Below are 26572 nucleotides of genomic sequence, written 5' to 3' on the forward strand. Positions count from 1 at the left end.
TTGTTGAAGACGTTTGTGATTCTTACACTAGAGCTTTCCTATGCTCTAACTGTCACTATGAAAAATTTCATCAATGGGAAAGTACTCACCCTTTTATGATTGAAAAAAAACGTAATTTCAGTTTATTTTTAAGAGATTGGTATCGTCATGGTTTTAGATTGTTTCGGGTGGAAGAGCCCTGTCTACGCTATAACTGCTGGAATAATAAGAGAGTCTGGCTTTTACGAAATCTCTGTGAAAATACTGGCTACTCTGATAATAAGCCTATTGACTTTTATTTTTGTTACAAAAAGTGATTTTTCATATGAGAACGTCATGTTTGACATTGCTCAAAAAGCAAATTAGAACCCGTGAATTTTATAATATGAATTAAAATAGTATTATTGACTTTACATAGAGATAGAATAAAAATGAAGTTACAATATATTTTATAAAATTTTACCCTAATTTTACATTCCAAGATGAGTACAAGCGGAAACCTGACGATATACCACCACTTACCATTACTGATGTATGCATTCACGTAGAAGAAGAAATCTAAAGAATGAAAGCTGTTTTGTACAAAAAAGGCTTATTAGTAAACAAATTCACAAACATTTTTGAAGTATTTCACTCTTAGGGCACTGAAATTTATCTTATACAGGTAGGAAAGAGTATTTTCAACTAGAAAGTCGTTCAATCAAGGATAGTCTACATAAAAGTTAAGATATTCACTATAACTGTATCTATAACATAGAAAAATAAAATATAATAGTGCAGGAAAACCACAGATTCTCGTTGACAAATCTTGTGCTCATATCAGATTTTGAAAAATAAGTTTTCCACTTTAATCAAAATTTGTGATGTGAGGCGTTTAGAATGCATACGGCAGGCCAAGAGGACCAAAAAATTCAATATTTTCCACTGTTTAAATACGCACAGCCAATATACTTTCTTTACAAATGATTGACTACTATTAATTGTATTGTTAGCTGTTTAATATGGTCAATAAAATCTGAATACCATCAGGGTTAATTTCCAATAGGTTTCAAATTTATTTAACGAGATTATCCTATACTCTCCATCAATACCTAAGCAAAGGTGCACTGTAAAAGTAGTGTGCCGAGTCGGACAATACTCATATCTTGAGTACCAAACAAATCCAATACAATGATTCAGTAAGTTTTTGCAAACATTGCATCGGTTATACTATTTTCAAATAGTAATTATGAATCTCGGTCTAGGGAATTTACTGTCAATTCATATAGAATCCTGTAGGATTTATCAGAGGATAAGTTGTAGAGTGGAATTCAATTTACTTTACATGCAAGAGATGAAAGACCAAACATTTCAAATTTGTATGGAGAATTTGTCCATGATTCTATTCCACTAAAAATTTTTACAGAAGTCAAAGTGAGTTTTGAAAGAATTTGACCATTGATAAATAACAAAACGGTGTAGGTCCATGAACTAACAGGAATATGTCGTTGATTAGTTATTGTATTCGGAACGAGTGGTTTGATATTATTTCTACCAGCCCTTAATTCTTCAATTGCCTAAGCAACATAACTCAAAACCTGTTGTTTTCTTATATTTATTTTCCCAACCAAGTGTAGATCTTTAGTTCCAACCTCTCTCAGTATACTGGCATTGTCAGTGTCCGTTATATATATAATATATATATATATATATATATATATATATATATATATATATATATATATATATATATATATATATATATATATATATATATATATATATATATATATATATATATATATATATATATATATATATATATATATATATATATATATATATATATATATATATATGGCTAAACCCCTCCATTTCTTATAGGACTTTAGAGTCATCAAAATGAATTGTATATAAATTGCATAGTTTGATACATTGTTGCTAGTGCTCACCAATGTTCTATTTATGTAGACACTTATTTGTCTAAACAAATTGTTTAGAACTGAATTTTCACAGGACAACCCTTCTGGAGTACTTGGTTTTTCATTGTTGGATTTCTTGACAATAACATAGTTCATTCCATGACCCAATTGTCGTGGTCCAAGAGTAGCAACATAGGAATCAACGTCTGAAAAAAACTATTTTTTTCTATTAGCCATCTCACTGAATGGGTCGAAAATGGCATGTGATCACAGCAGAACCCTTTGTTAATGGTAAGAGATAGCCCAATTCACTTCTTATTGTTAACTGACAGAGTTCCAAATACGAAGTGTTTACTGGAATGTATAGAAGATGCTTGATGTTGTAGTGATGATGTTTTCGTTAGTGGTCTTTCGTTCGAGAACATGCAGGAGGGGGATATTGGTATTACCGACTCTTGATGTCTCGACAAATGATGCATAAAGAAATATACACTTGTCTGACGAGAGGCCGGGTGGATAGTCGGCAAAAATAACACGTTCTATGCCACTGATTGTTCCACTACTTTTACCATTGATTATATTCTGTTTAAAGCCAAGAACATCTATCAGATTATCGTTAAGCTTAATCATTTTATTCTCGATACTTGAGCTAATGTAAACCCTTCCCTGTTCCATCGCATAGTTAAAGTGGAATGCATTATTCTAACAAGCTGAGATTTTCTATTGATTGCCGGCAAAAATCATTCATTCTATCAAATTCTTTGTATTTTAGGAGGAAACAGAGATATCAATCAGAGTTAAGTTATTTTATCCATTCCTCTTCCTCACCACACACCGGCAAATCGTTTGGTCTAACCTTTATGTCATACGTACGATCTTTTCTCAGGATAATAATAAGTATTTTAAGAATATAATGAACAAGAGGAAATTCATACTTTCCATCGAATTTGATGATGGGGGAGAGTTTCGTGCGAAAAATCGCGTTTTATTCAAATCATCATAGAGGGGGTCAGAGACATTGGACATAAATGTCATAAAGAAATCATTAGGCATTGTGACGTCTTCTGCGACAATCCAAGAATCAAAATCAGAGAATCAAAATCGTAAGGGTAAATTGTCTTTTACCCTTACGAGTTCAACTCTTTAATATCTTTTCAATCTTATATATTCCATTGTTTTAAACTTTTTGAACTTCGTCGTCATAATTCGACTGATTTTCTCAGGATATTAATATGTATTTTAAGAATATAATGAACAAGAGGAAATTCATACTTTCAATTGATTTTGATGGTGGGGATGAGTTTTTTGCAAAAATCGCGTTTTATTCAAAGCATCATAGAGGGGGTCAGAGACATTGGACATGAATGTCACAAAGAAATCATTAGGCATTGTGACGTCCTCTGTGGCAATCCAACAATTAAAATCAAAGTTGTATCCAAGCCAGAAAACAAGCAGCTGTCTTTTACCCTTGCGAGCTCAACTCTTTAATATCTTTTCAATCTTATACATTCCAATGTTTTAAGCTTTTTGAAATTTGTTGTCATAATTCAATTGATTCCAACTGTATCGCCAACATTGAATTTCTTCTTTTTTAATTGCCTTTCATTGGAATATTGCTTAAGCAAAACGGTAAGTATATTTTCACCTTGATGAACTTCTAAAGGACTAAGATTAGACAGGGAGAGATGAGGGCATTGATTCTAAATCATTATACTTTAGTCTAAATCTTTAATAAAAGCAGCAGTATTTTTCAATGTACAATATCACCAGACTAAAAGCTGAATAGTTCTTATCACACGTTCAGCCAATGCTGTCTTTATTGGACTATGACTATGATAGAGCATTATATTATATTTCAATAGAGCCTTTTTTACATGGGGATTAACAAATTTACTTCTCCAATCTGTTTGAATTTTTCCAATAACAGTTTCATTCAAAGATAGATCCAAATGCACGCTTGATACATGCGTATCAAAGATAGCAAATATGCACGCTTGATACATGCAGCTTTCAATAAATTAAAGTGCATCATTTTAAAAGCGCTAGACTAGTTAGAAATACAAACATCCACTTAGAAAATCTCACGTAAGAGATAAGTAGGTATCCTTAAAAAACAGTAAAAAATTTTAGTATTGGCTAAAGCCACTATTTAAATAAGATAAGAGAATCGCAAACCCTGGTCCCATAAAAGCGCAAAAACTTTAAAAAGTCGCAACAACAAAAAGAGTGATTGCAAGCACAAAAATTTATCGCCACAAGTATAGAAATCTCAAAATCCCTGCCCCAGTTCGATCTTGAGAGTTACATTAACATATTTAATATCCAACTAGGACAATTTACAAAATTAATGAAAACATACATTAAAACATCAGCGAGAATGCTACTTTTAAGGCTAAGAGGCCAAGCGTTAACCTTCTTAAAGCAAATCGAAAACATAATAGGTAAAGATAACATATTTGCCATAAATTCAGTAAAAAAAAAAAACTTTTACTAAGGGCCTTCAAACAGGGGCTTAACACAAAAATGCATCGCCTGCGAATTGCCAAAAATATTGAAACCTAGAACAAGCCATTCAAAAAATACAAAGGGCAGTTGAAATCGACAGTATTCTGTTACAACACAAGAAATTATCAATAGCTAATGTGGAAACCCACGAAGTTTAAGGGAAAGATTCCCAAGTTTCTTTTCAAGAAACAACTCCCCAAGACTAAATCAAAATAGATCACTAACCCCAAAAAGGCATAGAACAACACGTTTCGTGCCTAACAACAAGAAAAAAAACACTCCATAGCCTATGCGGTGTTATGCCTGTAATCCCCTAGGCCATATTGCAAGAGAGTGCTGTTTACAGAATAATGACAGCCCAAACACCCCAACTATAGAAACTGTTTGTCCAGGGGTACAAATAACAGTTGCTATGACATGAGAATCTATAGAAACCTTCCCTATAACTCCCAAAGTTGCTCTAGCCAACCTCTTTATATACCCACCTCCCCTATCTACCCAAAGAAACTATCACAACCTTGAATACAATTCTCTGAAATCAAAGCAATTGGCAGCCACGCTTATTGGAGGAAAATCTAACCAATAGACATTCCTAATAGGGGTCTAATTGTCCAATCAATCCTCAGAGAAATAAATCAAGCCACCAAAATGAATAGGGACGATCTTCGGTGGCAAAATTTTTTATATGTCCCGCCCAATAATGCTACATTTTTTAAGTACCCATAATAATGGAAGGCTACCGATATTCAATGGTTTTAGTGTCGCAAATATTTTTCATTAAAGCACTTGTCGCTTCTGGTGCTACAGTAAGTATAATTAACTCAAATGTGTTCAATAAATTAACAGAATTTATAAAACGACGCAAGAGTTGCGGTTCTCCCAAACTGACTAGTATTACAGGGCACAACTTAGACGTAAAAGGTTCTATCAATCCAACCGTGGAAAAAGACAATATCAAAATTTTTCCACTTGCTTCATAATATATAAAAAGTTGTGTTGGCCTCAGGTGGCTTAGTACTGCGGTGAGTTGTTAGGAGTAGTAGTAGTTGTTGTAAAAGTAAGCAAATTGAAGACAGACTCTAAATACAACAGTTTTCTTTCATGCCGTTGATACCGTTGTATCGCGCGGTGGCGCCACCAATAGACATTGAAAACTACAACACGCATATGTGACTTTTTGTCTGGTAGAAAATACATAATCCCACAATTGGATAGATAGAAGCTTAAACCCTTCACTGGGGGGGGGGGGGAGGGTTTCAAATATGCCGAATCTGATGGTCAGATTTTCATTAACATCGCTTAAGAGCTTCGGTTACTGTTCAGTTACTGCTTTAGTTATTGTTTGTGATCAATTTAGGGTTTCGGTTATTCTGCTTTTTAGGGTTGCGTTTACTATTGGACCGAGCCACTCCTTGCTTGTTGCCAATAAACTGGTTGACGAAATATTCAAAACCATTGCTAAGACGTTTACTTTCCTATCTGAATAATTTGGGTGCTTGTTAGAATATTCACCCTTCTGCCTAAATAATTTCTTTCAGATAAATTTAAAGATCCTTGTTAAAACTTCAAACAAACGGAAATTATACTATGTAAGAGGACTATCATCCCTAGGCCCCCACATTTTAAGCTGAACTTTAGATACAGAAATGAAGTTGGTAATAGTATATATTTACCGATTGTCATCTAAAACATTTGAACAGTAAATTTTAGTACTTAAAACATATACAAGTTAATGCATCACCCACAATACATTTGTTGGTGAATTACACCCAGGCTGCACTTCAGAAAACCGGTTTCATAGCTACAAAAAAAGTGACAGATGGACTTACACAGAATATATTAGACTTGTATAATTTGGGCAATATATTTTTACATTAGGGGAGGAGGGAAATAGTTTAAGTCAGATTAGGTTGGGTCAAGTTAGGCTGGGTTAAGTAAGGTTTCCATAATTTTGTTCCTAAAGTATTAATTTATTATTAAATTTGTTTTATTTAATTAGCATTAAAGTAACTTCACTTCTTGGGTGTTTTACGAATAACTGATAAGTACCAAAAAAATGCATTCCTTTATAGCTCTGATGGGTTTTTTTTCTGCATAGTAACTTCTTAGTCGATAAAAAATAATTCTTTTTTCACTTGAATGAAAATGCTAGACTTGAAAAGGGTTGAAACTGGCTTTAAAAAAATATATGATGATGTCTATCATGCATTTCTCTAATATAAAATGTTTAACCAATTAATCAGTATATTTATTTCTAAAAATAAATTAAAAAATAACGGCTTGAATAATAAAACTGAACTGGATTGCTCTGGGGTTCGAGCGGGTAAACATTTAAGTGGTTTTTCTGCTACATATTGGACATATGTAATCCAGATTTTTCTTTGTATTGGCCTGAAAAATAAATGCAGGTTAGTCAATAATATCAAATAAAAGACATGTTTTCAACTCGTATGATTTTTTTTTGTCACTTCCAGAAACTGAAATAATCACATCAAAAATTAGATTGAACAAAACAATTCACACAGCACTGTTAGAATCAACCTCCAAACTAGAGCATATCTTCAGGCTACTCATTTTGGTATAAACAAAACAATTCGTGCAACAGTGTCCAAATCGACCAATCAACTGGAGCATACCTTCAGACTATTCTTTTGGTAAGGTCTTTGGACCATTTCTGATTAACGAGCTGTTCATTAAAAATGTTGATGAACAAGTGTAGGGACAGATTGTGTCCATCAACGATACTTTTTTCGATAGCATAAATTTGCGTTATTCTGCAATATTTTCAAAAAAATGGCAATATTTTTAAAGTCAGTAGAACATTGCTTTTGTCATTCTCATTTAAACTTATGTGGGGCTTCCACGGTATTATTAAAGTTTTCGACAAAATTTCATGGCAAAACGTTTTTCCCTTCATACACTTTTACTTCATACTGTTATTTCCTTTATGTTTTGTTTAGTTTGCCTACTTTGCATTATTTACCTCCTTTTCTTCCTCCCCGTACTAAGATTGACTTCAAAGAAATTTCATTAGTAAATAGCATGAATTAATCAGACAAGGAACCGAGAAAGTCATCTTCCTTTTTTTCCTTTTATTAATTTAGTGCCTTTTCTTATATGAAAGGGGTTAAAAGGATTTTTATAGTCTATTAACCACAATATTTTGAAAGTTCAATCTTAATTCTTCTAACCAACAAAATATTAAAATAGTCAACACTATTAAAATTATTTTACACATGTGTGGGTTCCATAAATTAGAAACTGTCCAAATTGAAAACCCCATCGATCTATTAGTTTCTAGCCGCCCATCTAAGATATATCAAAAGCCTTCTGCAATTGGCTACACTATCTTACTGTCTTGAAACAGTTAAATAAAGTTAGATTATGTTAAACTGCAATAAGGTCAACAAAGTCAATTCAAAAAAGGGCTTCTTATTTTTTTGGGTAGCTTTAATAACTTTATTGACACAGCAAGATCTGTCAATTACATCTACTCTTGTAGACTGTTTAGTCTACTATATCATCTATATTTAAATTTGCAAAAAAACCTAGGTCATTGAAAAGGTCTTTTGAATTTACATATGTATACAATGTCACCTGAGCTGGCGCAGCAGTCGGACCAGGAACCTCCTTAAAACTTACATAGCACTAATCACTTTAATGTATTGTCTGGTATACCATACAAAGATAATATCTTCGCTAAAGCTCTCATATCAATAGAATCGAACGCTTGCTCATAATCTATAAAACTGAGAACCAAAGGTTTTTGATACCTCAGGCACTTCTCAAATATTAACCTAAGAATAAAATATTGTTTGAGAAATCCTCTGTCTTTTCTAAAAGCGCACTGTTCTTCTCTTATAACTTTGTCTATACGATCTCTCATTCTAAAAAGTATCATATTACTGAGTAATTTGCTAACTACAGATACCAGAATAATGCCTCGATAACTATCACACTCAGTCTTATCACCTTTCTTATTCAGTGGTTTAATTAAGGTTTTCCAAGATCGCTAGGTACTTACCCTTTTTCAAAAGTCATAATCATAATCTTCAAACAACCTCAGCCACCATATTTAATAAACTCCTTTACCACAATATAATCACTAGAAGCCTTACTATTTTTTAATGTTCTTAGCTTTGTCACTATTTCTTCCCCACAAAACAAATCTTCCTTCACATCAAAGCTATTGCAAACTTTTTAATTTTCTTCTATATTTTTTTGCAACTCTATCTCGGTTTTGAAGTCTCTTAGTATTCTGCCCATCTTTCTTTAACTATTTCCTTATCACTATTTGTACCCCGGTCATTATCTTAAACTGGAACAAGTCCGGCTTGACTCCTCTCTCTCAATTTACTAACATGCCAGTAAAATATTTTACTATTATGCTGTCTACCTGTATCTTCCAGACCCCTGCAGTTTTATCCATGTCCTCCATTTCATACCTCCTTAGTTAATAGTTGAATGCTTTCTCCACTTTCTTTACATTTCTTTTGTTTTTATACGATCTCGGATAATTCTTGTACGAGCCCCTTCTCCAGTCAATTAATTATAAAGCTTTTTCACTAATATTCCTAGCTGCACTCCTAGCTTTCTTCCCTAAGAAACGATCAGCAACTTCAAAAATTGTTTTCCAAAAATTATTCCATCCATCATCCATATTGTCAAATTCTACTCTCCAGTTTAGTATTCAACTGTTTTTGGAAACTTTCTCCCAATTTTTCATTCTGGGGTCTACCAATATCACAACTTCCCGGGAGATAGTTACCCTACCGAAATTTCAGCTCTCAATTAACCTTAAACACTACCAGATGTTGATCTTAACTTTTAACATGAGTAACAGCACTCCTATATACCCTGGTATTTTACATTGATCCTGTCAGTCTTCGGTTTACAATAATATGATCAATAAAATTTGCTGTCTTACCATCAAGTAAATTCCATGTTAAATAATGGGCCATTTTAAGACGAAACAACCATTGGATATAACTAGATTTTTATACCTACAAAATTGCAGCAGTCTGTAGACACTAATGTTTTCTTTTCCTACCAACGCAAAGATACCATCTATCCCTATTTCTACCTCCCTGGGCGTTAAAATCTTCTAATAAAAACACAAAATTTCTGCCTGGGACCCTGTCTATTTGCTCCTGTAGCTCTAAATAAAAATTGGTCTGAGTCACTAGTATCTGCGTCAGTCGGTTCTACAGGGGCATATACTATTATAACTGATACCCTGAACTTTTTTGTCATAAAATGAGCGATAAATATTCAATTATTAACACCTTCCCAATTTAAACACAACTTACAGCTTATCTATTCATCATGAGCCCTACTCCCGGTCTATGTGCCCCATCCTTCCGGTCTAAGTAAATAAATTCTATATCACCTAATTCCATGCTTCCTAACCCTGAGATATGAATTTATGAAAATCTTATAAATCGAGTTTGAATCGTCTGAATTAGTCAATCCAAATCTCGATACAATAATTATTTTTAACATCGCAACATTCCAAATTCCAATTTTCATACTTTTTTAATCATTGGAACTATTTTGGCCTTAGGAAAAGCAATGGTCCCGGATAGCAGTGCACGACGGGGATCAATACATATTCTCAAGTCTACACCGAAGCACTAAATCCGGCTTAGAACTGGACAGCAAGAAGTACCTGGGCTATCCAGCAATGATTTTTGAAATCCTGGGCCCATCTCGGTCAAAACATAGTTTTCAGCACTTGGCGATGCTCTTCTATCAACAAGAGTCAAAATCCTGCACAGACAGTCTTAAGCCTATTACCTCCGACTCATTATATTCATGCCTATAAATAGTATAAATACACCCATGGGTGGCACCATAGTAGGCCAGGTGGCACCCATACACACGGAGGCACCCATAGTAGATAAATTAGCTAGGAAGAGATTTTTCAGCCCAAAAATGCCACCAAAACACACCAAGCCCAGAAGAATTGTCCATTAATCAGGATCATGTGTGAGTGCTGTGTCATTTACTAGGCTATAATTTCCCCGAGAGGTGCCATTCCTAAAGTGGGGGCAGAGTTGACCACAGGGTCCCCAGTCTTGCAGGTACCCTGAAAGGGTCAAAGGCAGTCCTTTGCAGATGCCGTTGTCCATAAATCTGGATCTTATACCCTGTCGCAGTTATCCTCCCATTAAAGATCCTCCCATGATGGTGTTCTGCATCACCATACAATTTAACCTATTACTAGGGAAAGATTTGCGAATCATGGGACATGTATACACACCATGTATTTTAACCGCATATTTCTTTGATATTCACTTTGTTTTGACTGTTACCCTGTGCTTCGACTACCCCACAATTTTTGGTGGATTTCCCCAAAATCTCGCGAAAACGGAACGGCAAAAATGTTTCGGCCTAGAAGTATTAAAGCTTTAAATCTGGTTCTGGTCATTCAAGCATTACATATAGAGAAGGGTAAAGGCGAAAGCTTGAAATCGCCTTCGCGAGCCTGATTCTGTGGATCCATTCTCCAAAGTCTTACTCACCGAATCAAAAAACATTTCGAGCTGCTAAAAATCTCCTTCGACCGATTCGATTTTTTCGGCGACCAAAAAAACTACCTTAGAGCCGAATATTACTTTGTTGTTCAGTTTTGTGTATGACTCGGTGTAATTTTTGCTGGAACAAGTATTCTGACTGTATATTTCATTGTTTTTCATTTTCGTCTATAATTAATTTTGACTTTTTTCAATACTCTTTACCTTAGCTGGTTGAATTGGTCAGATTCGGTCAGATCTTGTTGGCCTTGTCACGGTTGATTGTCTAGGTTCTTCACTTGTCCTCTAGGCATTATAATTGCTGCCTGCTTACTTGCTCGACTTGCTCTAGGCATTACAAAAACAACAAACAAGTTACGTGGAAGGATCTTTCTGTGAAGATATTGTTCACGGTGGAAGGGAATTTTCCATGTAGGGGGAGCAAAAATTTCCAGCATTATTTCAAAAACTATCGGAAATTAAATTTAAAAAAGCAATTCTTTTAACTAAAAGTAAGGAGCAACATTAAAACTTAAAACAAACAGACAATATTGCGTACCTGGTTCTTTACGCTAAAGTTTTTTTCATAACTTTTAAAAGAACTATTTATTCTAATTAAACGTCTTTTGTGATTCAAGAGTCATTTTTAAAGAGTTAGGACAAAATTCAAGTCTTATAAAATACGAAATCTTACAGAAGTCGTACCTTTGGTCTGTTTGTTATTTGTTTACCTAAAACCTTCATATAGTTTTTATCGTTCTTCTTTCATTCAGAGCATACGATCCCTTCTTTTGATGAAAATCTTCTGATGCCCCCTCACGCGAAATTTAAGTCAGAAAATTTAGTAGGCTGGTGCTATTTCAGAGGGTATGACTGAATTCAGAGGGTATGACTATTTCAGAGGGTATGAAGTTTGACTGAAGAACACAGCTCTCCCGAATTCAGTTTCATCCCAGAGACAATGTTTCGTATAATTGTGTTTAATTTTTCGAAAATCATTTTTTGACCAGTTTATGTCATATTTCTTACATTAATGTTAGTTTTTATTTTAGTAGTGGGTTGTCTGATAATTTCAAAAAATCCCTCCTCTTGAAGAAAACATTATTCACGTTTCTTATATTTTTAGCCCAAAGAATTATTCCACCAAACAACAAAAAAATACAAAAATTCACTTGCATGAATAAGCATCTTTTTTCAAAATCGTTATTATTTTATGTCGTTTTTCTTTCTTTCATAGCATCCAATCTCTTCCCATCCGGTAATTTTCCTGGTACTTCCTGCATGAAGTTTAAGTCACATATTTTATAACTTTTAATCTATTTCTAAACATACTCACACTTAGACAGTAGTGGCAGAAGAAGTGACCACATTCAGCTTTTGTTGGGAGGATGATTTCTTCCTCACATTCAGCACAACTATTGCTATCTAATATTCTTTGCCTTTCTTTCCTTTTCCAACAGCGAAATAACCAAGAAATGTCAACTAGTGGAATAACCGCAGTCAGGAGTTCCTAAGAGATGAAAATAAATTTTGACGAAATTTCATGTACAACGATTCCAATCTTAACATTCAGCATAAGAAAACTTTTCACATTTAGACACAATTTTTCACAGCTTTATTTTTGTATTCAATATTTTCATCTAAAATTGCTATCCAATATTCCAACATACGGTGGTTCGTCAAAATCAATACATCTACTGCTATCTATTATTATCTGCCTTTCTTGACTTTTACAAAAGTAAAAGTCATGAAATATCAAATAATGGAATAACTACAGTCAAAAGTTCCTAAAGAGTAAACCATATTATACTTCGACGAAAAATTTATATACAGAGGTTCCTATTTTAACATTTAACAAACTAAGATTCTTCCGATTCATCACAACTATTGCAATTAAATATTTATTTTATATCCAATATTGTCATCTAAATTCCTTTTTGAAAATTGCTATCTAATGTTCTAGCATATGGTAATAACTCATGTTAAGTTTAGTAATTGCTATCCAATAATCTTTGAATTTTCCACTTTTCTAACGATGAAACAGCCAAGAAGTATCAACTATTGACATAACTGCAGTCAAAATTTCCTAATAATTGAAAAAAAACTATTTTAACCAAATTTCAAAAACATGGATTCCTATCTTATCATTCATTACTTCCTCATATCAAGCATAATTGTTGATGGTTAGTATTCTTTGGCTTTTGTTTGCTTGTCACTAGCGAAATAACGAAAAAATATCTACTAGTGTGAAAACTGCAGTCAAAACTACCTAAAAGTAAACACACTATCTTTCAACAAATTTCCTATACAGTGATCCCTATCTTTGCATTCAACACCGGTGATTCCTCATATTTAGGATAATTACTGTCATCTAATATACTTTTGCTATTTAACATTGCTATATGAAACTAACATCTAACATTCCAACATATGGTGATTCCTAACATTCAAAACAGTTATCACTACCTAATATTCTTTCCCTTTGTTTGCTTTTCCAACAACAAAACAATCAAGAAATATCAACTAGCAGAATAGCCACAGTAAAAATATCCTAAGAAGTTAGAGCCCTAAATTTCAAACCAATTTGATGTATGAGGATAAATGTCTTATCTTAGCATTAAGCATACAATATAATACAATGAATGTAATACAATAGCATTTAGCATACAATATAATAATAATAATAATAATAATAATAATAATAATAATAATAATAATAATAATAATAATAATAATAATATAATAATAATAATAATAATAATAATAATAATAATAATAATAATAATAATAATAATAATAACAATAATAATAATAATAACAATAATAATAATAATAATTATTATTACCCACAAACATAAAAAAGTATAAACAGTAGAGTACAGAGAAAAAAAATTAGCAAACAAAGCAAAACAAAAGTACACGTAACTCAACAATAGCAAGCACAACGAAGCTAATATAACAAAAGAAAAACAACATAATAAAATAGACTAAAAGATCAATTGAACAGACGAAGTAAAGCTGCATTGATAACTAGAAATATTTACAAACACAGTATAGACCGCCGCTCATGTTTCACATTCATCATGATCATCATTTATTTTTAACCCACAAAGATAACACTATGGAGGAAAGACAAAGCAAACAGAGAGCACAAAAGACACATAAATAGCAAGAGAAAATATAACTAAACTAGAAAGATAACTTATAAGAAGAAGATTATGGCACCATACAGGGAGTTATTCTTGCAGAGAGATCGGACACAGCGTTATATATGTGGGGGAATGTAATAACAATATGTATATGAGACTTCCTGGACATACAAGTACAATTAACGGGAAAAAATGCGTTATATATGTGGGGGAATATAATAACAATATGTATATGAGATTTCCTGGACATACAAGTACAATTAACGGGAAAAAAACTTATAATTATCTAGTTCGGCACTGTAATTTGCTCTTTAGCTATTTTATTACAATTTTAGAAAATTTGGACTTTAATAACCTATCTAAAGAAGAGAAAAATAAGAAATTGCGTAAAAATGAAGATTATTGGATCCATGCTCTTGGTACAGGTTATCCTTTTAGGCTGAATGATCGAAGAGCTAAATATGGAGACACGTCTAATGCTGTTATTAATTGTATTAATGTCTTAATGAATCATCCCTCTTTTAATCATCCCATTAAACGTAAAAATCGATCAAGAGGGAATAGGAAAAATAATAGAGAAATCATATAGATTTAAATAAATATTTGGTAGATTTGTCCCAACAAGTTTTTGCTATTTGAGTCAAATCGTGTGACTAGTATAATAAAAAGTTAAGTTATCAAGGATTGGATTGATAAAAATATTTTGGATCGTGAAAAATAATACAACTTGCAATTCAAAAACAAAATTAATTTACGATGCAATTTGTATTTTGGCTGAAACAAAAGTTGTTGAAAATTATAAGAAGTCTGATAAGATTGTTAATACGAAGAAGAGACTATATTTATCTATTGAATTTTAGTAGTAAAAAAAATGTGAGATATTAATCTACCTGGGATTTTAAACCAGCGGGAAATGAAACTCGCCCTTCCTAGTAATTTGAATTATAAGAATAATTCGATCATAACGCATATGTTCTAAAAAAAAATTGGGCAAATGATTATTAACTATAATTTAATATTTAAAATATTTATCAAGGATAGTAGCTGGAAGCCCGTTTAAAATTGCAGGAAATTTTTTTGATTTGTTTATCCAACTTATGAACATATTATAACAGGAGATTTGGCAATAATAATGAAGAATCAATTCCGACAAGTTAAATGATTTTACTTTGCCAAGTAACGGCCTTCCACCTTCAACTTGGTATGAACATTATTCCTACATTTTTTTGGTGATTAACTATTCAGTGCGTTCTGTATATACTCGCCTTCTTACCCCCCTCTTTAGTACAACGCTTTCGCAACGCCATTTAGTGCCCATTTCTTTTTCTTCCGTAACTGATGCTGTGAAAAGTTTAAAATCTGATTCAATAGATAATCTGATTCAATGAATATATTTCAACCCCAGCTTCTTTTTCAAATGTGCCTATGTGCTTCAAGCGTGCCTAAGAGTTTTCTGTGCGGCTCTGTTTCGTCAATTTTAAAAAAGGGAAAGTCACAGACTGATTGTTCCTTCTATCGACCTATTATTGTTTCTTGTAATGTTAGCAAGGTTCTTGAGTATATCCTTCTACCTTTTCTGACTAAAAATATTAATGAGGGTGAGAACCAATTTGGTTTTCGAGATGGAGTAGGTTGTCAGCATGCGCATAAGATTCTGTCTTCTCTACTGGCTGATAATTCTTCTAAGGGCAATGGTCTTTATATTTGTGCTTTGGATCTTTCGAAAGCGCTTCACTGTGTGGTCCATATTCAGCTCCTTTTTTCTCTGTGTAATTCTGGGGTCAATTTTTCTGTTATATTGTTTCATAGGTTTCAATTAAGATCTGCACCCAACACTATTGTAAGGGTACGAAGAGGAGTTTGGTAGGGCGGTGTTCTGTCCCGAACACTTTTTAAGATATGATTTCTAGTGTGTTGGCTAAGATTTCATGTACATACCCTTCTGGTCTTGCGGATGTTTCTTATCTTGCGCATGCTGACGACTTGCTTCTGACTAGCCGTTCTGAAAAAGGTCTTTCCCAAATGGTCTCTATAGTTTCTGATGCTTTCTCTGATATTTGACTTTCACTTAATATAGATAAATGTGAGTTTCTTCCCTATAACTGTACTACTGCTACTAACCTTCAATGTAATAACTTCATTATCCCTCTTGTTGATTGTATTCGTTGGCTTGGTATCTCCATTACTAACAATCTTTCGAGCTTACGTCAGCGTACAGTTAGGGATATAAGTAGGAAGATCCAGATTGGCTGTGCAAAGATCGGTGCAAACAGAGGGAAGTATAATAGACGTGTCTGGCCAAACTTTATTCTACTTTCTGTGATCATTCTGTCCTTTATGCTTCAGATCTTTTCCCGTTCTTAATAATGGTAATTTGAAAAAGAATCCGGATAAACTATCTTCCACTTTTGACAAAAAACCGGATTCTTGTTAGCAACTTTTCATTTCCTGGTATAACTTTAAATTTGGAGATTCTACACAGAAAACTTGCCAGTACAGCTTCTGCACGCCTATCCTCTCACAAAAGTCTTATCCGTTTCCTTCGTTGATTTTGTGTGTTTATTTGTTTTTCTCTTTGTGTTTTTGTATTTATTCTTACTCCGCCATATTTACTTTATGTATCGTATTAATGAAAAACAAATAAATAAAATGGAACTTGTGCTACAGATTGTAATGACAATGGAAGCTAAATTCCGTCTTTCCAATCATTTAAAGCCATCAAATATTCTTAATGGGTTAAATAATGATTTAGATTTAATTATTGTGAAGTGGTGTAAAAAAAAGAGAAATTTAATAAAGATAGTTCTCGGAATTGGAAAAGTTTGATTATAAATAGAGCATGTAATAAGATATACATTAATGCAAATAACCTTAATAAAGATTTAAGTTTTCATAACGCTAATATAAAAACGAGCTAACTCTAATACACAGAATGAATTTGTAACTGTATCAGCTGATAATGCTAATTATAATTTTCCCATAATTTGTCAGAGACTCTATTGCGATATTTTATCAAAGGAGCTACTAAAAACGAACATGTATGAAAAGATTCATTCAGAGGATAATAGTTTAATTGAAGAAATGGAAAATATAATTTTTAAAACATTTAATATTAAAATTAGTGTTAATGATAAAAATTTCCCTTTCTTATATTGGCAGATTCCCCCTAAATTACGCTTGATTGCTGGGGCAGCTAGGTGCCCAACAAGAATTGGGGCGACTAACCTGCCTTTTATTTTAGGGGAAATTAGAAATAAATTTAAAACTTATTGTAATGAAATTAAAAAGTTCTAATTTTAATCCATATTGGAGAGTTTATAATTCATTACAAGTAATTGAATCTCTGGCGGTAGTTTCAGCTAAAAAAGAGTGGACTCATTTGATTTCCCTACATTAAGTACAAATTTACCTCTTAATTTAGTATTTGGAAAATTAAAAATTATTATTAAGAAATCTTTCCTGTTATCTAATTTGGTTTCCTTAAAAATAAACGCTTATAATAGAAAAGAGTGCCAGATATATAGAAATATCTATATATATATATATATATATATATATATATATATATATATATATATATATATATATATATATATATATATATATATATATATATATATATATAGATACATGGGGGTTAATGCCAATCTATTTATAGCAGACGTATTTCTAAACCAATTAGAATATGAGCGTATGATTAATAAAAATAAGCCAAGTGATTTAAAATATTATTTTTTAAAATAATAAAAGATATTTGAACGATATTTTAGTAATAAATTATGCGGAACTTGTTGGGATTCCGAATAAGATTTACGCAACAGAACTATTCTGGAGCCTAGCTATGGGAAGTATTTCAATAAAATCCCAGCCAGGAAGACTCTTTGACACTTTGAATAGAATACGATATACCTTCTTACATGAACACGAGTTTACCTTTTCTTTTTCGATGCAGTGAATATCACAATTATACTAGGGACAATCTTGAACAAATATACTTCAGGACTACAGATATACTTAGACTACAAGATGCTTTAAATACAAGCGTTAAATATATTAAAGACAATGAATTGAATCAGGGCGTGAAAATACTGAGATAACTATGTTATTATTATATTTTTGAAAACAAAAGTGTCTCGAAATAAAAAAAGAGTTGGTGATGATTGAACATTTTTGGACATTGTAGAGTGGATACACAGACAAAACTCCACACAGACAAACAAACAAACACGGAGGCACACAACCACTGAGGCACACAGTTGTACAGGCACAGAGGCACACGACCACAAACATACACAGGCAGAGAGACACAATAGTTTCTGAATGAGTAAAAAATGAGTAAAAGAACGAGTAAAAGTACTTTTCAAGAATAATAACTCAGCTAGTTGATAAATTCCAAGTATTTTAGCTACCAACCGCATATCTAAAATTAAATAAACCAATTTTGAATACAACAAACTCAGCTAGTGGGTAATTTTCATGTCTTTTAGGTGCTGACTGCACATAAGAAAATCTAATAAAAGCACTTGTAACTACAACAAACTCAGCTAGTTGGTCAGCTCCAAGTATTTTAGTTGCTGAGTATCAAAAATTTAATAAAAGTACTTTGAGTACAGCAAACTGAGCTAACTCATAAATTTTGAGTGTTTTAGCTGCTTTCTATTTAGATGAGTTTAAATGTCCCAAATTGGGAGGAGCTTATCACTGTCCTGAAGAGGAGGTTAAGTTCTTCACACAGTGGATATCAAGGCAATACTTAGTCGTGATAAACCTGTTATCAGAAGCAACCGCTATATTTTACATCCTATATTCTATATTCTCACGTAGTTGTCTTATCTTACATTGAAGAATTCAGTTACGCTATATTCTATGTTTATTCTAGGTACTACATCGATAGCTTCCAAGATGATTGGAGTATATAACACTGAATTTATTGGCTTGAACTCATCCTCTTGTGGAGTTATATTTAAATATTCATTTTTATTATTGAATGAGGAACATGAAGAAATCGACTGTTATCACTAAAAAGTGAACCATAATATGTCTTACTATATAAAATCTTGCGGAGTACTGCATTACGACCTGTGACCCGACAAGGATTTTCTGCTATTGTGTTTCTGTGCATGTGTGTATGCCCATGTGTCTGTGTACCTGTGTGTCTGATTGTCTCTCCGTCTGCGTGCCTGGGTGTTTGCCTGTGCTCCATAATGTCCAAAAATGTTCAATTATATCACCAGCTATTTCATATTCCCGAACACATTTATTTTCAAAAACATAATAATAAAACAGTTATCTCACTGTTTTCACATGCTGATTCAAATCATTGTCTTTAATGTATTAGTCATAAGGCACGCTTGTTCAAGATTGTCCCTAATATAACTGTAAAATTTACTTTATCTAAGAGGAAAAGACAGATTCGTGTCCGTGTAAGAAGGTATGTCATATTCTAACCAAAATGTCGGAGGAGTCTCTTGCTGGCTGGGAGTTTCCTGAAACATAAATTACATCACGATTTCCATTAACTTTTTACTAACGTTTTCTTTAGTAATTTTCCGGAGTGATTCTCAATGTGATTCTTTCCTCTTGTTCTCAATGATATTACTTATCTTCCCAACATAATCATCCCATTCGAGGGGTAGCCAACATTCATAGGGATGCAGTTTCTAACATTGGGTACTCTTGTCATCATTTCATTGCGACTAGCACCTTCGACTTCTAATATTATGGATAGAAATTTATAGATAGTTCTTATAAAATATTTATAGTAGATAGTATTGGCATGCGAAGTAGGATAAGTTGTGCTGTATGATGTGGGACTTCCCTGTTTATTTACAGTTCTCGATTTAAAGCTTATTAAGAAGAGGAGTCAAAGAAATTTCCCTGGGAAAGTTGAAAAAAGTATCAATAGTTGAAATTTTTTACAGTCGTTCGAGACGCACAAATTTGCGTTAAGACTCATTGTGAATGTATCTGTAATGTTTATTTTTGTTTTGATATTATTAAAAGGTGATGCAACTGTAGTGCCTTTTATAAATAAAACATAACATTAGTTTAAAGTAATAGTTATCATGATTATAATTACATTTTATAATTATAAAGTCACTTACTGCTATATTACAATGTATTCTATATAGAGACCATAAGAATACTTGCTTGTCGAAGATGCCGCAATAGAAGAAAACCCTAGCCAAAACGTTTAGGGATGGGGGCAGTAGATTTCTGTAACTATCAGGTCATTTTTACCGCCAGGTTTCATTTAATCAAAAAACTCACATAATCCCCATTTCTTTCATACTTTTACTTCTTGTCTTGGTTTAAGTTCAGAAGCACTTGGAGACCTGCCGAAAGTTTTGGAGATGAGATTGTGATCGAACGTAATTTATCCTGTCTTTCCAATTGTTTATATATCGCCTCTGTAAGGCCCCTTGTAAGCTGTAATAAGTATATACCGCAGAGCTCATTTACCGGTTGATTTGCAAAGTTGGGTTATTGGTTAGGCAAATATAGAAACATTAATACTAACTGCAAAAGAATTCCACAGCATTTCTCTGACCATATACTCGTAGCTAACTTCTCTTACAGCCTCTTCGTCATCAGGATAATGTCTCCATTTAAAAATTCGCGCCAATAAACTTGGGTATTTACCTTCATAAAGAAAGACGACCAAATTCAACAGTTTTGAAAAGTTAATAATTGCTTCTATTTTCCGCCAAGGGATTTTGGATGCTATATGACTGGCCCTAGGCTCTTTTACAAAATAATTGGTCAGCTTCCAAAATATGTTCCTCCTTTCTATTACATACGGTCCAAGGGTATATATTGTTCCAACTATAATAGGTCCTATTCTAGTATTTCTTCCATAATGAATTCCAAGCAGACTTTGTCCAATTGAGCTGAAACGGTTCCATAACGTTCCCTAAAAATAAACATCAGTAAAAAAGGAAGAATGAAAAGACACTTTCATTCGTAACTTTCCATTTGTAACTTAAGTACTTTCATCCGTAAATAAGACAAAAAAAGAATTATCAGATCAGTGGTACCCAACGGGTAAGAACCCCCTGCCTTCTCCTGGAATATACAGAAAATATTGGAAGATTCGGCTAAATATGACATTTTTTTTAAACTGCATGGTCGTACTCTTTCCCCTCCCTCGATATAAAACATTTATGCAGGAGGATATTGTTTCAATGAAAGCTAATAATATTTTAGAATAATTATAGTATTTTATATAATCAAACAAACCTACACAACTTATTTGGGTGCATGGGATGTTATTTCATAGTTATTGGCTTTAAAAATTATTTAGAGTCAGATTTAAAACAAATTATATCAGAAAATTTTCCAAGAAGCTCCAGATAATGGCTGTCAGGTTAGATGGGATACAGACATACGTACGATGGGATGCGTACAGTGGCTGTTACAGGGGAAACAGAGGGGGTACTTGACTTGGGCACAGAAAGTTTAGGGGCACAAAATTCCAAATGAATAATTTAACAGTTATATGCTAATCAATGATCAATTTTAAAATTTAATTTTCTGTAAGTAAAGCAGAGGGCGCAGTTAATAAATTTAAATTAGGTAATAAATTATTAACTTATGATAAAATAAAAATAAACTTAAAAAATAATTAAAGAATAGTAAGAGAAATGGGGAGATTACGTACCAATGGTTTTGTGGTAAGAAGTATACTTTAATTCATTTGATTTACAATTGTGACGTACTTCCGTGCATTAATCATGTTATTCCGTAAGCGTCGGAAAGGGAGGTCAAATATCATTCGGAATTTGATTGGTTTTCATCCGCGACATTCTAAGCCAGTTTATTCACGTCTTCCTTTTTCCCTTATACATCCATAGATACTCTATAGTAGCAGCGTATGACTGGATACACTTCTTTCCATTGTCTGGCCTGTGCGGGTCTGATCTATTCAGTTGCTGCTTCGGCTACAATACTGGGATTCGGTATGGAAAGAATATGAGCGATTAAGGATGCTGCCAGGTTATCAGAAAGAGAAACATCAGGGAGTAAAGTAGCATAGCTTTAAAAAGATAATTGGTTCTTCTGTGTCATATCATATACAAATAAAGAGAAAAAAGCTTCAATTTTAGGTGATTGCTTCTTCTGTGTAATATTTTAAGCCAATAGAAAGAACGTCAAGTTTCTAGCCTTAATATTTTAAAAAATCCGTCCCTTGTTTCACTCTGGCTTTGCCCACCTAATATCTTTCGTTTTGTGCCTTATCATACTTTTTGCACCTTGCCTTTTCCTGATGCTGGGTATTCTGTCATCGAGGAAGAGCTCAACAATTAGTGTGCCGTGTGGTTGTTATTTTGAAGCTGATATTTGTCAATTCCAGTTTTGGACTGTGCTAATGAACCATCAGAAGTCGAGAGGTAAGAATATTCATAGAATCGTACAAAGCTCTAGATAGTTTTTGGCGTGTGCCCTGCTTCATATCGGCAAAACATGAGGGTCGTCCTATGTATACATGTATACTACAAATATGTATACACAAAATGTATACTAGCAAACAACTAAGCGCGCGAATTCCCCAGGATTGGCTGCATAATTGGTTTTATTCTAGGAGCCAACTTAAGCCACCTATTCTCGTCTGCAGATGCATGCGTAGTCATATGATGCTGACCTAACACATACAAGAAGAAAATTCTACGATCTTAAGCGGCAGTTATAGCACCACCAGCCGTTATTCTTAAAGCAGCAGCTGCAACCTAGTAAATAACGAACCACGGCCCATAGTAACCAAAACAAAAAAAAAGCGTTTTACCAAAATTGGCTAGTAACGAAAATGCCACTTGTAACTATTGGTAACTCCTTCAGGAATGGTAACTATTATATCGGTAAGTCTTAATAGAAAAATGTTATTTAAAAACAAATTTATGAGAATCTCCAGAAGTAGACTGAAATAGACTAAGAAATTGTCGTTGGATCGGAACAAAAAGTACATCATTAAAATCTTTATTGCTAAAAACCACAGAAAATCTACAGTCCCCTGGCATGAACAACAAGTACAATAACTGTTTGTATGAGTAGCTAGAGGTGTCCTCTTTTTCCCCTTTCTTCCAAAACAAGACAATCTAAGAAGCTGTCTAAGATAGGCTTCGGAATGAGAAACCGTTAATGTATTATCTCAAGAAGTCACAAACCACTGGAACCAGTTGAAGGACTCAACAGTCAGCATTCCATCCATCCTTTCTTTCAAAAACGTCTTGACAAGGGGATGTGGAAGAGGTAGTGAAGGTTCGACTGGGAGGCATTATATAATTAGTTTTAAGCTTCATACGAACTTAAAGCTCTTAAATGGATTGGGTATGGTGATTGGTATACCAAAACATTGTCCAAAAAAATTCAATGTTTACCAAAGATTCATAGAGCTCTTTGATTATACAAATGATTTGCAAAACGTTTTCATAATGCACAAAAATACTAAAAACGATTCCGGTTGACAAAAAACGACTCCCATTTCTCATACAAATAAATATAAATTTAGGCGGCAAAAAAATAACCTCAAAATGTAAACAAAATTGTAAACAGTAAATACAAATTAAAAACAAATATTAATATGAGGTACAAATTTGTTTATCCCAAGAAAAGTCCTACCATCAACTATTGGCAATATTGATACCAGTTCTCAGATACATTTTAAAAAAACTGCTACTACTACTACTAACAACTCACCGCAGCACCGAGCCGCCTGCGGCCAAGACAGCTAAGCATACTCATCCTCCATCCGAATCTATTCAAAGCCTCCCTCTTTACAGCCTCTCAGGAAGTTCCGATTTCGTTTAAATCTTTCTTTATGACATCATTCCACCCCAGATGAGGACGGCCTGCTTTCCGTTTAGCCCGAGACGGTTGGCCGAAAAGGACAATCTTCGACAATCTTTCATCCTTCATCCGCAGAACGTGTCCTAGCCATCTCAACATTTCTTTTCGTTATAACCTAGAGAGCAGGATTGAACCACAATTTTCTACAGCCTACTGTTTGAAATATGTTCAGTCAGCCGGGTACCCAGAACAATCCGTAGGCAAGTTCTCCGGAAAACATCTAGTAAATTTTCTTCCACTTGTCGGAGCGCCCATGCTTCAGTGCCATATTTGACCACTGTCATCACTGTACCTATGGAAATCACCCCGATTTCAGCTTATTTCTAGAAAGTGGCAAGGGTCTAGCCTCTGCGGTTTTTACGAAAAGTGTGGATCTTAGGCCAGATTGATGAATCTGACTTTGCATTTTGGAAAACTTCGTATAGCTCTTGTCTGGGGCCAAAAATCTATTGTTTCTACCCATTTCTGTTCGTGATTTCAGCTGAGTTTATCATTCGGGCTTTTGCACTTGGGATTGCGGTATAAAAATGGTATCAGATGTGCCTCTCAAACTTTAAAAGTTCTCTCATTGCTAAGGAAATTAGAGTTTATCCTTTGCTCCTTTCTAAGTGATGACGGTAGGAACTTGGCGTACGGAAAAAAGTCAACTTTTGAACTAAGACAGATAGATTTTTTTTTACAGACATCGATATCTCTTGATGAGCTGATCAAAGTATATATCATACATTTTTAGGTAGAAAAATTCCTTCATGAGATACATCAGTTTGAAAGTTCAAAGGGATTGATAACTTCAGAAGCAAGGTGCACATTAAAACCAAAAATAGGCTGATACGAAAATGGTATCAGATGTACCTCCCAAACTTTAAAAGTTCTCTCATTGCTAAGGAAATTAGAGTTTATCCTTTTCCCCTTTCTAAGTGATGACGTTAGAAACTTGGCCTACAGCAAAAAGTCAACTTTTGAACTAAGACAGATAGATTTTTTTGACGGTACTCGATAGCTTTTGTTGAGCTGATCAAAGTATATGTCATCCATTTTTTGGTAGAAAAACTCCTTCATGAGATATACCAGGTTGAAAGTTTAAAGGGGTTGACAACTTCAGTGGTAAGGTACATACTGAAACCAAAAATAGGCCGATACCAATTGTGAGACATATAAGGGGGTCTTAAGCAACAGTCGGCTGTTAGCTCATAATCATCTTCGGCAATGACGAGTTCACAAATTTTGCTAGTTGGTGTACTTATTATTTGTTTCTGGTGTATTTGATGGCAAGGCCAATTTGGTTCCAGTGGTAAGACATATAGGGGACTTGTAAGTAATAATCAGCTGTTAGGCTACACTAGTGTTATCTTCAGCGATAAGGGGTTTGCAACTTTTGCTAGTTACAATGAGGGGTTTTTCAACTTTTGCGAGTTGGTGTACCTAGTATTTATTTTAAGATCCTTACAGATCGAACAACTTCGGTGTTTAATCGAAGTGAGGAAACAAAACCAATGTGTTGCTCTTGCGACACTTTACTCGGCGAAGCCGAACAAAGGTTGCCGCAACACCTCACTTTGCCCATGCAATGTAGATCTAGTTTGTTTTTTGTCATTTTGTTACCTGTTATTGTGTTTTTGTTATTGTAACAAAACACAATAACATGTAGATTACGACACAGAGTCGTAATCTACGACTCTGTGTCGTAGATTATATCTACGACACAGAGGTCGGTAGATATAATGACCTCTGTGTCGTCATTTATATCTACCGACACAGAGGGAATATAAATGACGGCCGGGAACCTCAAAGAAAAATTACATACTGGGACACCCGGACACAAATCACGACCGGGAATATAAATGACGACCGGGACACTCAAAGAAAAATTACAAACTGGGACACCAGGACACAAATGACGACCGGGACACATGGAATATAAATGCTATTTATATGCACAGACAATGGGACAGCGAAGAATGTTGTATATTCGCATGTTTTACGTAGTTAAAAATATATATTATATCTAGCTCTATTCACAGGTGGGACACAGGAACACAGCTACAATGGCGCGTAACTAATATGGCGTGTAACGACTTACGCGCGCGGGGGGGGGGCTTGGGGGGCGCGAAGCACCTCACCAACTAGGTATTGGGGTGGCGCGAAGCGCCACCCCAACAGCTATTATATATATATATAAAAATAAGTTGTCTGTGTGTCTGTGTGTCGAGTGACGTCATGTTTATGTGTCGAATGACGTCAAGTTTGTTGATTGACGAAATTACACACCGGGATATCGGGACACAAATGACGACCGGGACACCGGGACATAGGGAATATAAATGACGACCGGGACACTCAAAGAGAAAGCGACCGGGACACGAGGAATGTTCGATTAGCAATCACCATCAACAAAGCCCCGGGACACAAATGACGACCGGGACACAGGGAATATAAATGACGACCAGGACACTCAAAGAGAAATTACAGACCGGGACACCGGAACACAAATGACGACCGGGACAAAAATGACGACCGGGACACCGGGACACAGGGAATATAAATGACGACTGCGACACTCAAAGAGAAATTACAGACTGGGACACCGGGACACAAATGACGACTGGGACATTCGCAAGTTTTACGTAGTTAAAATATATATATATATATATATATATATATATATATATATATATATATA

At 34.0% G+C, this 26572-nt stretch overlaps 1 protein-coding gene and 1 long non-coding RNA gene across 5 annotated transcripts in view; one reads left to right on the forward strand and one right to left on the reverse strand.

The window, feature by feature from the left end:
- The window catches only part of LOC136035249 (uncharacterized), a 47535-nt gene extending 27678 nt beyond the window's left edge, over positions 1-19857 (forward strand). The window contains exons 2-3 of the long non-coding RNA XR_010619376.1: positions 1975-2171; positions 18929-19857. This is a non-coding gene — a long non-coding RNA (uncharacterized LOC136035249). The remainder of the gene's footprint in view (positions 1-1974; positions 2172-18928) is intronic.
- The window catches only part of LOC136035247 (peroxisome biogenesis factor 2-like), a 140630-nt gene that overhangs the window by 93664 nt on the left and 20394 nt on the right, over positions 1-26572 (reverse strand). For 2 of the 4 annotated variants that reach the window (XM_065716908.1, XM_065716911.1), the window contains 3 exons: positions 20570-20962; positions 12237-12410; positions 6612-6776 (listed from right to left, as the gene is read on the reverse strand). The exons of the other annotated variants lie outside the window; for them this stretch is intronic. In XM_065716908.1, the coding sequence (XP_065572980.1) occupies positions 6717-6776; positions 12237-12410; positions 20570-20962 (627 nt within the window). In that variant the 3' untranslated portion in view covers positions 6612-6716. Of the gene's footprint in view, positions 1-6611; positions 6777-12236; positions 12411-20569; positions 20963-26572 lie in introns of those variants that run through there. 4 annotated transcript variants of the gene reach the window in all.

The sequence above is a fragment of the Artemia franciscana genome, chromosome 14, assembly GCF_032884065.1.
Source record: "Artemia franciscana chromosome 14, ASM3288406v1, whole genome shotgun sequence".
NCBI classification, from domain to species: domain Eukaryota; kingdom Metazoa; phylum Arthropoda; class Branchiopoda; order Anostraca; family Artemiidae; genus Artemia; species Artemia franciscana.